At 40.8% G+C, this 12860-nt stretch overlaps 1 protein-coding gene and 1 long non-coding RNA gene across 2 annotated transcripts in view; one reads left to right on the top strand and one right to left on the bottom strand.

Moving 5' to 3' along the window:
• Nucleotides 1-424: 424 nt before the first annotated feature.
• LOC116531887 lies at nt 425-1034 on the bottom strand. Its single transcript, XR_004260633.1, has 2 exons — nt 860-1034; nt 425-756 (listed from the first exon to the last, which is right to left on the bottom strand). It is a non-coding gene; the product is annotated as an uncharacterized LOC116531887 (long non-coding RNA).
• An 87-nt stretch (nt 1035-1121) lies between these two features.
• PRPS1 (phosphoribosyl pyrophosphate synthetase 1) overlaps nt 1122-12860 on the top strand; it is a 20677-nt gene continuing 8938 nt past the window's right edge. Inside the window, exons 1-3 of the mRNA XM_032250902.1 lie at nt 1122-1443; nt 10552-10735; nt 11850-11948. Of these exons, the coding sequence (XP_032106793.1) occupies nt 1322-1443; nt 10552-10735; nt 11850-11948 (405 nt within the window). The 5' untranslated portion in view covers nt 1122-1321. The remainder of the gene's footprint in view (nt 1444-10551; nt 10736-11849; nt 11949-12860) is intronic.

Below are 12860 nucleotides of genomic sequence, written 5' to 3'. Positions count from 1 at the left end.
AAGTCAGAAGGAGAAGTGTACCATGGACACTGCTGAAAATGGCAGTAAGACAAAGATAAGATGCTGCTTTGAGTATTTTCTGCCTTTGCCACTTAGACAAATCCCTCCCCCAACTCCATCTCAGTTTTATCATATGTAAAATGACTATATGATCTCTGAGGTCCCTTCTATTTTTACATTTGATAGTTATGAGCACTATGGTCACTTTTGATTCCCGAATTGTATTATTTTTATCTTACTTCTAACTCATTCTTGAAATATGCTTAATGGAAACGTGGTGCAAGAATAAAGGCTCACTTAGGTCCAATGAACAAGTATCACTATAAAAATAATAAAACATGGTGTAAAAGGCCACATTAGCAACATGTAGATGATGACACTGAGGCTTACATGAGGCAGAAAGGACTAAAACCCAGGGTGTTGGTTTTTTTTTAATCCTTTCAAGGCTCTTTATCTGAAGTCACATAGCACAGCATATTTTCTTTCCTTTCCAAGGGCTATAAAAGCCAGACTTTTATTGTCCAGATAGTTTGGAAAATCCATCCTCCTTCGCTTGTTTCAATATACTTGGTTCCAGCACTAGAAACAAAACAACTTTCTCTTGCAGTGTCTCTTGGATGATTCAGGTGACATGTCTTCAGTCACTTCCCCCTTGGAAACTGTCTTGCAGGCAAAGGTTACACTGCAATTACAATGGGCAAGCAAACCCTTTGGATGCACGTCTGTGATGTAAAAGTGTTTTAATTCAGCCCCATCCTTATAAAGAGATAAAAAATGTGTTGAGAACATACAAACTCGTGGCTGTCATCCTGATAAACAGATCTTCTTAAAGGAAACTATAAACCAGAGCCAGACTTACTTTCTTGCGCTGAGGGAGGGGAAATAAAAAAATGCAGGCATGGTTAATTTCCTCTAGCGGGAACGATCTGCCCCAGACGTCACCAGCATCCCTCCACCCCCGGTCCAACGTCTCCAGTCCCCGACCGCCTAGCTATAGGGGGCCGGGCTATGGGTTAGTCTCGCCCCCGTCCAAGCTCTTCAGCCAATACCTGAGAGGATCGGAAGGAGGCGGATCTACAGCGAGGACCACACCCCTCCCTTCGCTCCCTCTCAGCTAATCGTTGCTGGCGGGGTGTGGACTTCTCTGCTGGCCCCACCTCCGCGGCTCTGGGTAATTTAGAGCCGCGCGCCGGGCGGGAATGTAAGATGGCGGAGTAGCAACGCAAAGCGCTTGGTATTGAGTCTCAGGCCGACTTCGGTTCCGGTCTCTGCAGCAGCAGCGATCGCTTAGCGGAGGGCTTAGGGTAGTTAGTTGGCCAGGATGCCGAATATCAAAATCTTCAGCGGCAGCTCCCACCAAGACTTATCTCAGAAAATTGCTGACCGCCTGGGCCTGGAGCTAGGCAAGGTGGTGACGAAGAAATTCAGCAACCAGGAGACCTGGTAAGGACCGTGTTGGGACCCCGACTAGACCTCACCTGCTCAGGCAGTGGAGAATAGGAGGGATGGGGTCGCCGCTGGAGCTCAAACAGACTGGGGGATGGGGGAGAGGGTGCAGCTCTGTGGCTAGCCTACCCCACGGTGTGTTTCCGTTATTTTGCCTCACGCGGGAGGGTCACGTTCATTCTTACCGTGCAGTGGGGTGGAGTCAAAAGATGGAGCATGAGGCGAAGCTTCTGCATTTGAGGGCGAGGGCTGGGGGACCCAATAGATAGCGACTGCGTAGAGCGCCGAGACGGGACCGACGCTTAGCTTCGGCGGTAGGGACACGTGGCTTGGCTTTGCTGTTGAGCCGCCCAGGCTGGACTGGGTGGCTTCAGCTCTTGGACTAGCTTGCATTTAGAGAGCCTACCTGCGTACTGAGCTCTCCTGGTCTTTCTTCTCCTAGAGACCAAGAAGCAGCTTCTTAATTAGAAATGGTGTTGGTCCGTCCGGCTTGGTGTTGAGGGAAATTGACATTACGTACTGCAGGCGCCAAAATTATCACGACTTCCCTTAGATCAGCAAGCGTTGGCTTTTCTCATCTTATGAATCATCTACTTGAGTAATCAGAGGCATAAAAATCTAATTGGTTAAAGTGATGCGTTGACTCTGCATCCTTGATAGTCAGCATCTCGGCTTGAGCCATCCAGAAAATCTAGGAAACCTCAATTCTGGAATCTTTGACCTTCCCCAGTGCAGCTAGTGGTACAGATCATGCAAAAGCGTATTTTTCAGTAACCGAGTCCATTGGACTTGGCTACTTCTTTAAGCTCTGTGTAGGGAATTTAGGAAACAATTTTATACCTGAATGTCAAAGATAATTGAGGACAGGTAATGTAGTGGAAGACCAGGATTGGACAGTGTATTGCAACTTGCTTTTTTTCCATTGCCTTGCCTGTAAAACTTGCTTCCTGTCCCGACTTACCCCCTCTGCCGGCACCAGCGGACTGTTTTAGAGAGAACTTGGTTTCCTGATTATTTCAGTGCCTCTTCCACCTACATGTGGGATCTTCAGTTTCTGATAGGTGTAATTTGTATTTTGTTGTTGCCCTATCGATTAAATTAGAGCCCTGCCTACAATCCTACAGATCTGTTAAAGGGAAAGTTTTCACCTAATAATCAAGTAAGAATATCTCAAATAGTTTTTCCTAAATGCTTTTGCTTTTTTGCCTTCTTTGGACTGATTTCCAAGTGTAACTCCCCTTATCTCTTTTAGACCCAGCTCATAAAATAATGTCTTCTATAATGGACAGCTTCTTACAATTATTGTGCTACTGATTGTGATGCAAATGATAGTGTAAACACTGCCATCTGTAACCAGGCAATACCTTAGTTAAAAGAGGCTTACAAGCTGCTGTCTTTAGATTTTTCCAAAGCATTATGGCTCATGGACCTTAATAAAGAATACAAAACAGGACTAGACTTTGTGATTGGCAATACAGCTAGGAGACAAGAATGTTTTTCATTTAGAGGTTTTCTGTGGCTCTGTGGATATTTAATCCTTTTCCTATGCGTGTAGGAAAAATATGAAGGCATGAAAGCTTTATTTTCTCCTTGTGTTAATCCTTCTGCTCTCTGCATAATGCAACACCCCAGAACCTGAGGCTACATTGGGGGAGAGGAGAGGGGGAGGACAACTTAGTTTTCTACTGATTGATTTCTATTAAGTCCAACATGGATAATTGCTGACTGGTTAGATTTCCTTGTTTCTGGCTTAATCATTAGCTTCTTGGTTCCTAGATATTCTGAAACCTTCATTGAACAGAATCACATATGTTTTTTTATGGAGTTCCCCCCATTTTTGTTTTTCCTATACTGAAGAAATGATAACTGCTTCCTATAGCTGCTCCCCCAGGTGACTCTTGGGATCAAAAGGTCATGGACAAGGCAACTCAATAAGTGCTGTGTGTCATCAGTTGGGGAACTACCGAGCCTATTCTCAAATAAAACAATTTTGCTATTATCACAATTTGGCAGAATCTCAGGGGTTGATGCTCTCTTAAGCAGAGTAGCTTTTCTTCTAAAATAAGGATCATCCTTGGCCATCTAGTTATTTATTTTGAGATGGTGTCTTGCTCTGTCATGCAGGCTGTAGTGCAGTGGCGTGATCTTGGCTCACTGAGGCCTCCTGGGTTCAAGCAATTCTCCTGCCTCAGCCTCCCAAGTAGCTGGAACTACAGGCATGCGCCACCACATCCAGCTAACTTTTTTGTATTTTTAGTAGAGGCGGGGTTTCACCATGTTGGCCACAATGGTCTCGATCCGCCTTGGCCTCCCAAAGTGCTGGGATTACAGGCGTGAGCCACCTCGCCCAGCCATATTTAATGTATAGTGAATGCCTAAAATGTGCTAGTTTCCATTCTAAGCATTTAGTATACATTGTGTTTAATCCCTTCAAAACTGTCATGAGGAATAACTTTTACTATCTCTATTTTATAGAGAAGGGAGCTACAAAAAGATGCAGAGTAACTTGCCCAGCTCTGGGTATTATTGTTCTTTTAATTTTTGCTGACAACATCGATTACCTGGCTTTACAAAGGTAGATATACTCAAATGTTGACTCTATTCTCTTCAATATTGATACGTAATTTCGGTTTATTTGGTTACTCTGTATTGGCTGAGAGAATGAAGACTTGATCTTTGGTTGCCTAGGATTTTCTTGAAAACTGTGTCTTCTGCTTGTGGTTAGTTAATCCCATGTATTTTGCACATGCCAATGTCTCCATAATCTAAATTCTTCAGATTATTTTAAGAATACTATCAACAGTCGGGTGTGGTGGCTCATGCCTCTAATCCCAGCATTTTGGGAGGCCGAGGCTGGTGGATCACAAGGTCAGGAGATCGAGACCATCCTGGCCAACATGGTGAAACTCCATCTCTACTAAAAATATAAAAATTAGCCGAGTGTGGTGGTGTGTGCCTGGTTCCAGCTACTTAGGAGGCTGAGGCAGGAGAATCACTTGAACCCAGGAGGCGGAGGCTGCAGTGAGCCAAGATTGCGCCACAGCACTCCAGCCTGGACAACAGAGCAAATTTCTGTCTCAAAAAAAAAAAAAAAATACTATCCACTTTTTTAGATTCACTTTTGGTGTTTGTTGACATTCCATGTTTGTTGGATATACTTATGCCTGATCTTAAAGAAAGGGCAAAGAGAAGTTAGTTTTCTCACTCATCAGATAGACGTAGCTAGTCCTCTTGCCTCACCAGAACAGCTGAGAGAATGATTGGCCCAAAGCCATTTGGAGAACACTCCATTAACTAGAGGGAGAGAACAAGGAGTATTACTCTCTAAATTGCTGAACTAGGTTTTTCCACATAATAGACTGTGTTAGGAGCAAACAGGTTTTAGGCACAAGTGTTTTTCTCAATCACTGCCATAACTTAGACTTAGAAGAAACCATAAGAATAAGGTTAAGATTTTTAGAGGACTTGTTGAACCAAGCTCTATAATTGGAGTGCAACTCATAGACTTTTTAAGACTTTGCCAAAGTCTGTATGTTATAGTACTACTATAGAGAAAGATTGGTCTTAATAAGTGAAATTAGAATTATGCATAGTAAAACAAGGCAGTGTCCTACCTAGTTTACTTACACTACTACATTATTTTATTTATTTATTTTTTAAGTTTCTCTACTTTTATTTTGTTTTTGTAAGATTTTTTCAAAAGCACCACCTTTTAAAAATAGTAAATAACCTTTTCAACTTATTAGATAGATGCCTTATAACAAACATCCTTCTATGGTGAGGGTAACTTTTAATTTTAAAATGTTTGGCTTTGGGAAATAGCTGAGCTGCTGTTTGATTATTAACTGATATAATAACAAAAATGGTACTAGCGATTGTATTGGGTGGTAAGCTGATAAGTTATTTTTGTTTATTTTTATTTTTTGTTTGATAAGTGATTTATAAAGAGTTATTATTCAAGCCTTTTGTGATGTTAGAATATATATATATTTTTAAATAACCACCTTGGCTGGGTGCGGTGGCTCACACCTGTGATCCCAGCACTTTAGGAGGCCGAGGCAGGCAGATCACCTGAGGTCACGAGTTTGAGACCAGCCTGGACAATGTGGTGAAACCCCCTCTTTACTAAAAATACAAAAATTTGCTGGGCGTAGTGGCGCAAGCCTGTAGTCCCAGCTACTTGGGAGGCCGAGGCAGAAGAATTGTCGAACCTAGGAGGCAGAGGTTACAGTGAGTGGAGATCATGCCATTGCACTGTAGCCTGGGGGGCAGAGTAAGACTCTGTCTCAAAAATGTAAATAAAAATAAAATAAAATAATCACCTCTTAGCAAATTTACGTATTTATCAGATGCTCTTTGATGTCTTAATTAGCAGTGATAATTTTAAGTAATACCTCACCTGCTTTCAAGAAAGGATTTGAAGTGTTTGAAAGTCACAAGTACAAACTGTTTGTTAAGGTAGGTATCATAAGCGTTATAAAACCATGGACTGTAGCAATTATGCCAACAATTTGGCAAAAATGTTTACTAAGTTTAGTGTTTTTTTTTTAACTGTATCCCTTGGCTTCCTGGCAGCCAGAGGGATAAAGGCATATGCAATGGATTATGTAGTTTTTATTTCCATAAAGTTCTTTAGAAACTTCCAGGCACAAAATCCTAAGAATTTTATGGGTGAGACCTTTAAATACTGATATTGAGGTAACATCGTGCACAATATAGCAATTTTGTGGGCAGTTTTTGTATTGACTGATAGTTGAGGCATTTGTAAAGGGAGATAAGCTGCTGTCGTCTAAGAATGTTGTTTTCTGGGCTTACTTGATAATGATAAAGCTTTAAACACATAGCAGAATAGTTAGCTTGTCCCGTATACTATTTGAGATAATTGCCAAACTGCATTCATACATTAGTTCTCCAACTTTTAATTAAACAACCTGACTCTGGCAAGTGAATGTCTGGAGCACAGATGATATTCTGTGTTCTTGACTGAAACAAGAGCCATAGGCTTCTGATACATGATTGGAAATCAGTATGCTTCCTGACTTTCATTCTCCTCCAGGGAAATGGAGATTTTGGTTAAGGAGCTGATATATGGAGGATGAATGTGGGCAGCTAATTTTTTTGTTTGCTTTGTTTTGTTTTTTGAGACAGGGTCTCTGTCACCCAGGCTGGAGTGCAGTGGCATGATCATGGCTCCCGACTCCTGGGCCGAAGCAATCCTCTCACCTCAGTCTCCACAGTAGCTGTGATCACAGGTGCTTGCCACCATTCTCAACTCATTTTTAAATTGTTTTGTAGAGAGGAGGTCTCTTTGTGTTGCCCAGGCTGGTCTCAAACTCTTGGGCTCAAGTGATCCTCCTGCCTCTGCCTCTCAACCACAAAGTTGTTTAAAATAAAACATAAAAGGGACTCTTTTGGCCTGAAATCTCTCAAAGGGCAGAGCTAGTAGTAAAGAAAGGTCTGAAAAAGTCTCAAAAGTCCTTGAAATGAACACTGCCTTTTTTTTTTTTCCCCCGAGACGAGTCTTGCTGTGTCACCCAGGCTGGAGTCCAGTGGCTTCATCTCTGCTCACTGCAACCTCCACCTGGGTTCAAGCAATTCTCCTACCTCAGCCTCCAGAGTAGCTGGGACTACAGATGTACATCTCCATACGTAGGTAATTTTTGTGGTTTTTGATAGAGACTGGGTTTCACCGTGTTGCCAAGGTTGGTCTTGAACTTAGGAGCTCAGGCGATCTGCCTGCCTTCGCCTCCCAAAGTTCTGGGATTACAGGTGTCAGCCACTGCTCCCAGTCTTAAAAAAGGTTTATCCTAAACTAGTGCATTTGTTTGTTCTGGCTGCCAGAAATCTCAGCTTCCCTGTTTTTAACTGGTTTCTAGTTTGATTTTTTTTTTTACTTGCTTTTATTTTTGTTGCTTTATAGTATCAACTAACCCCATTCGTCTTTTCTTGTTTTTAAGATGGGGGTATTCCTGGGTTGTCCAGGCTAGACTTGAACTCCTGGGCTCAAGCAATCCTCTTGCTTCAGCCTCCTGAGTAGCTGGGATTATAGGCGTGTGCCACTGCTCCTATCTCCCTTTCATCTTGTGTTAGAAAGGAATAAATAAGTAATCATCTTCTATGTCAGCTTCTTCTGGCAATAGAATTGCCTCTGTCAGTTTTTATAAAGTCCCTTTTGGAATGCCCTTTGAAGTTTCTTTGGGGAGAGAAGGGTGGGTGAAAGTGATCCTGGCAGACATAGGACAGTAGGTAGTTCCTGAAACCACACAGAAGATAGTGCTTAGAGTGAGATAGAAGTATGGATCTTTTCTTTAATAACTGTATTATTGTCTTTTGATTTGAACTGAAGTTTTTCTCTTACTCAATAGGGATTGTCAGCCATTCTGATCTACTTGTCTATATACACACTTGCTCCCCTACTTGACTTAGAGGATTAATTGGGAATATAGTGTTTGAGGTATCACTAAGGTGATTTTTAAAAATTTTTAAATTGTTTTCTTTTTCTTTTTTTTAGACCTGGTGAACAGGAATTAAGAGATTATTTTTTTTCCAGATGATAGGTTTTTCTTGGTAGAGACCAAATGTGAGTGTTGAAACTTTTGTGGTAAAATATAGCCCTGCTTCATACTTAGAGTAACTTCCTAGGGAATTACTTAGTAATTGGACCAGAGTACAGTTAACACAGAATGAGGGCAAGGACCACATTTTATTCACCATTGTTTCCCTAACACCTAGTACAGTGATGAGCATATGAACATTTTTTTTTTTTTAAGATGGGGTTTCACCATGATGGCCAGACTGGTCTTGAACTCCTGACCTCAGGTGATCCACCCACCTCGGCCTCCCAAAGTGCTAGGATTACAGGCGTGAGCCACCGCGCCTGGCCCGCATATGAACATTTAATACTTATTGGGTAAATTGCCAATACGGTAGAAGTGGTACTGTCTTCTGTTAAAGTGTCATTATAGAACAGCAGTGATTCATTCCTTGTGATATTTCTACTTCTTTTTTTTTTTTTTTTTGAGACAGAGTTTCGCTCTTGTTACCCAGGCTGGAGTGCAATGGCGCAATCTTGGCTCACCGCAACCTCCGCCTCCTGGGTTCAGGCAATTCTCCTGCCTCAGCCTCCTGAGTCGCTGGGATTACAGGCACGTGCCACCATGTCCAGCTAATTTTTTGTATTTTTAGTAGAGACGGGGTTTCACCATGTTGACCAGGATGGTCTCGATCTCTTGACCTCGTGATCCACCCGCCTCGGCCTCCCAAAGTGCTGGGATCACAGGCTTGAGCCACCGCGCCCGGCGATATTTCTACTTCTTTTGCTATTTATGGACTCTGTAACAGTAACAGGTGATGCATCAAATTTTATGTACATTACATGTACCTGTATGAAATGAGATACAGGCCATCTACTAAAATTATGGTTCAGTTATTTATAAGTACTTTAGACTAACATGTGCCAACCATTCCATGCATCTTTTTCATGTATGTCACATGGTAATACTAGAAAATATTACCATAGAAAATGGTAACATTTGTATAGTGCATTGGAGTAAACTGAGGCAGTGAACTGCTTCTGGTATAGATGCTTCTTCAGAGGATCTCCTGAAGCTTGGGAGATCAATATCTACATGTAGCTGTAACCATTGACAGCATAATAGTAGGGAAGCTATTCTTCTTAGACCTTATTGTCTGTAGAAGTATAGCAAAGTCATCCATCAGTAGCCACGGGGGATTGGTCCCAAGACAAAATCTGCAGATGGCTCAAGTCCCTGATATGAAATAGTGTAATATATATATATATGTGTGTGTGTGTGTGTGTGTGTATGTATGTGTATAGATGTATGTGTGTGTGTGTGTGTGTGTGTGTGTTTATATATATATATATATTTTTTTTTTTTTTTAGATGAAATCTTGCTCTGTCACCAAAGCTGGAGTGCAGAGGCATGATCTTGGCTCACTGCAGCCTCTACCTCCCAGGTTCAAGCAATTCTTCTGCCTCAGCCTCCTGAGTAGCTGGGTTCACGCCTGGCTAAGTTTTTTTTTTTGTTTTTTTTTTGAGACAGAGTCTCGCTCTATTGCCTAGGTTGGAGTACAGTGGCACTATCTCAGCTTACCACAAGCTCCGCCTCCTGGGTTGAAGCAATTCTTCTGCCTCAGCCTCCTGAGTAGCTGGGACTACAGGCATGTGCCACCATGCCTGGCTAATTCTTGTATTTTTAGTAGAGACGGGGTTTCACTATGTTGGCCAGGCTGGTCTCAAACTCCTGACCTCAGGTGATCTCTCTGCCTAAGCCTCCCAAAGTGCTGAGATTATAGGTGTGAGCTATCACACCCGGCCATAAGAAATACTGTAATATGATCTATGCACATGCTCCTTTTTACTTGATTTTTATTTATTTATTTTTTGTAGAGATGGGGTCTCACTGTATTACCGAGGCTGGTTTTGAACTCCTGGGCTCAAGTGATTCTCCTTCTACCCTGCCCTCGCCTTCCCCAAAGTGCTGAGCCACCATTCCAGGCCCTCCCATATAATTTATTATTTTATTTTGTTTTTGAGACAGAGTCTCACTCTGTTGCCCAGGCTGGAATGCAGTGATGATTTCAGTTCACTGCAACCTCCGCCTCCTGGGTTCCAGCAATTCTTGTGCCTCAGCCTCCCTTAGTAGCTGGGACTACAGGCGTCTGCCACCATGCCCGGCTAATTTTCGTATTTTCACTAGACATACATGGTTTTGCCATGTTGGCCAGGCTAGTCTCAAACTCCTGACTTTAAGTGATCCATCCACCTAGACCTCCCAAAGTGCTAGGATTGCAGGCATGAGCCACTGTACCCAGTCCCCCTCCATATACTTTAAATCATCTCTAGATTACTTATAATACTTAATACAATGTAAATACTAAGTAAATAGTTGTTATACTGTATTATTTAGAAAATAATGACAAAGAAAAACGTCTGTACATGTTCAATACAGGTGCAATTTTTTCTTCGAAATATTTTCAATCCACACTTGGTTGAATCCATAGATACGGAAACTACAGATATGGAGGGCTGACAGTATAGTGCTTTAAAATCTATTTCATGTTGTCCTTCTTTCCTCATTGTAGTGTGGAAATTGGCGAAAGTGTACGTGGAGAGGATGTCTACATTGTTCAGAGTGGTTGTGGCGAAATCAATGACAATTTAATGGAGCTTTTGATCATGATTAATGCCTGCAAGATTGCTTCAGCCAGCCGGGTTACTGCAGTTATCCCATGCTTCCCTTATGCCCGGCAGGATAAGAAAGATAAGGTAGGAGCAGAATCTTATTTTTTGAGCAGAGGAAGCAGGAGCACTTGCTCCAAATCACAAATAAATTCCTAAATTATCAGATATATGTTTAGGGGGAATTTTAAATATCACCTTTTCTTAGGTGTTACCCTATCTTCAAAACAGTAGAAATATAATTGGTTTATATAAAGCAACACATTTATAGTCTATTTTATTACAGTCATACATATATAACTTTCATTTAGCTCACTGGTATTTTTAATTGTATCAGTAAGAGTAAGCACCAACTCCCCTGGAGTATATTTTTTAATTATGGTAGATCTTCTCAAAGTATAAGATTGGGGTCCTAGCTGTGACCTTTTCATAAAACTTGAAGTCTGTTACATGAATACTTGAACTCATAGATTAGACTAGATTAGATTAGTTTATATTAGATTAGATAGATAGACAGACACACTATATATATCTCACCTTATCTGGTATATTAGAGGATAAGGCATATACATAAAACTTTGCAAGTCTGTTGTAATTGATGCACAATTTTACAAACAATGCCTCGAAGAAGGTCAGATATTTTTATTCCACAGAATATAAGGTAAAGGGCATGGATTTTGCTGTTTTACAGTGCAACAAGTATGTTTTATTGGAGGGGTTTATAGTTCTTGGAAAGTTGACCTCCAGATGAGTAAGGTAGTGATGTAATTTACAAAAGAAACTATAATATCTATTCTATGATGTATCTTTAAACCTTGACACGTTAGGTGTTAAATGTTTACGTATTTATGTGTTGAAAGGTATGTTAATAAAATTATTTTTTAAAGTCTGCCTAGTTTGAATAATTGAGCATTGGAAACACTTGAATAGAATGAATATGTGTACATTAAGAAAACAAAAGTTAGAAAGGTATTTTCTTTATTGATCAATGTATCCTGATTTGGAAAAGTGATGTTCCCCTTAATATTTGTCCTGGATTATGATCTATTTAAAGTCAATGGCCATGTCTCCTCCTGTGAATTTCTGGGTACCACAGTGCCTTTAAAATAGTAGGTATACAATAAATCGTTTCTTGGGCAAATGAATTGTTTTTCAAATTGGCTTCTTGTTTTTTTCTTTTCTTTTCCTCCCTTCTATTTAGAGCCGGGCACCAATCTCAGCCAAGCTTGTTGCAAATATGTTATCTGTAGCAGGTGCAGATCATATTATCACCATGGACCTCCACGCTTCTCAAATTCAGGTATCAGGGGAAGCCAAATATTGGTGTTTGAGAGGTAGAAGAAAAGGATCGATAATGCTGAAGACTGCAGAGAAGCCAAAAATTATGCCCAAGTACATCTGAAATAAACTAGATATCAACAACATTTTAAATATTCACCTTAAGCATACTGCATGATCTTAGTCATTTCAGTTGGTTAGATAGGGAGGCAGTTTAGTTTTATGGAAAGAGCATAGGCTTTGGGATCAGACCTACTTTGAATAAAGGCTCTGGTATTTGCTAGCTTTGTAAGCTTGGGAAGTTTACTTAACTTCTCTGAACATAAACTTTTTCATTATTGTGAGTATAAGACATTAAATTCATAATATAATGCCTGGCCCATGGCAGGTACTCATAGATAGGAGCTGTTATTGTTAATTATCATTCTTTTTTTTTTTTTTTTTCATCTCAGCTCCAGGTAATGTTAAATTAATTATCATTCTTATTCCCCTTGAATATTCATGGTCTTAAATTTTTTTTTTTTTTGAAACAGAGTCTAGCTCTCTTGCCCAGGCTGGAGTGCAGTGTGCAGGATCTTGGCTTACTGCAACCTCTGCTTCCTGGGTTCAAGTGATTCTCCTGCCTCAGCCTCCCAAGTAGTTTGTATTACAGGTGCGGGCCATGATACCTGGCTAATTTTTTTGTTCCTTTAGTAGAGATAGGGTTTCACCATGTTGGCCAGGCTGGTCTCGAACTCCTGACCTCGAGTGATCCGCCTGTCTTGGCCTCCCAAAGTGCTGCAATTATAGACATGAGCCATTGCGCCCAGCCTCATGGTCTTAAATTTAGAGCCACAGATATTGAAACCTATTTTTCAGCATAAACCCAAAGTAAGGAATGTGGAATATCACCTTTATTTTATATTTAAAGAATTTTTTTTTTTTTTTTTTTTTT

This window comes from Sapajus apella, unplaced genomic scaffold, assembly GCF_009761245.1.
Source record: "Sapajus apella isolate SASKATOON/1434 unplaced genomic scaffold, GSC_monkey_1.0 scaffold73, whole genome shotgun sequence".
In the NCBI taxonomy this organism is placed as follows: domain Eukaryota; kingdom Metazoa; phylum Chordata; class Mammalia; order Primates; family Cebidae; genus Sapajus; species Sapajus apella.
Note: the sequence above shows the minus strand (reverse complement) of the source record. Positions and strands in the feature narration are given on the sequence as shown.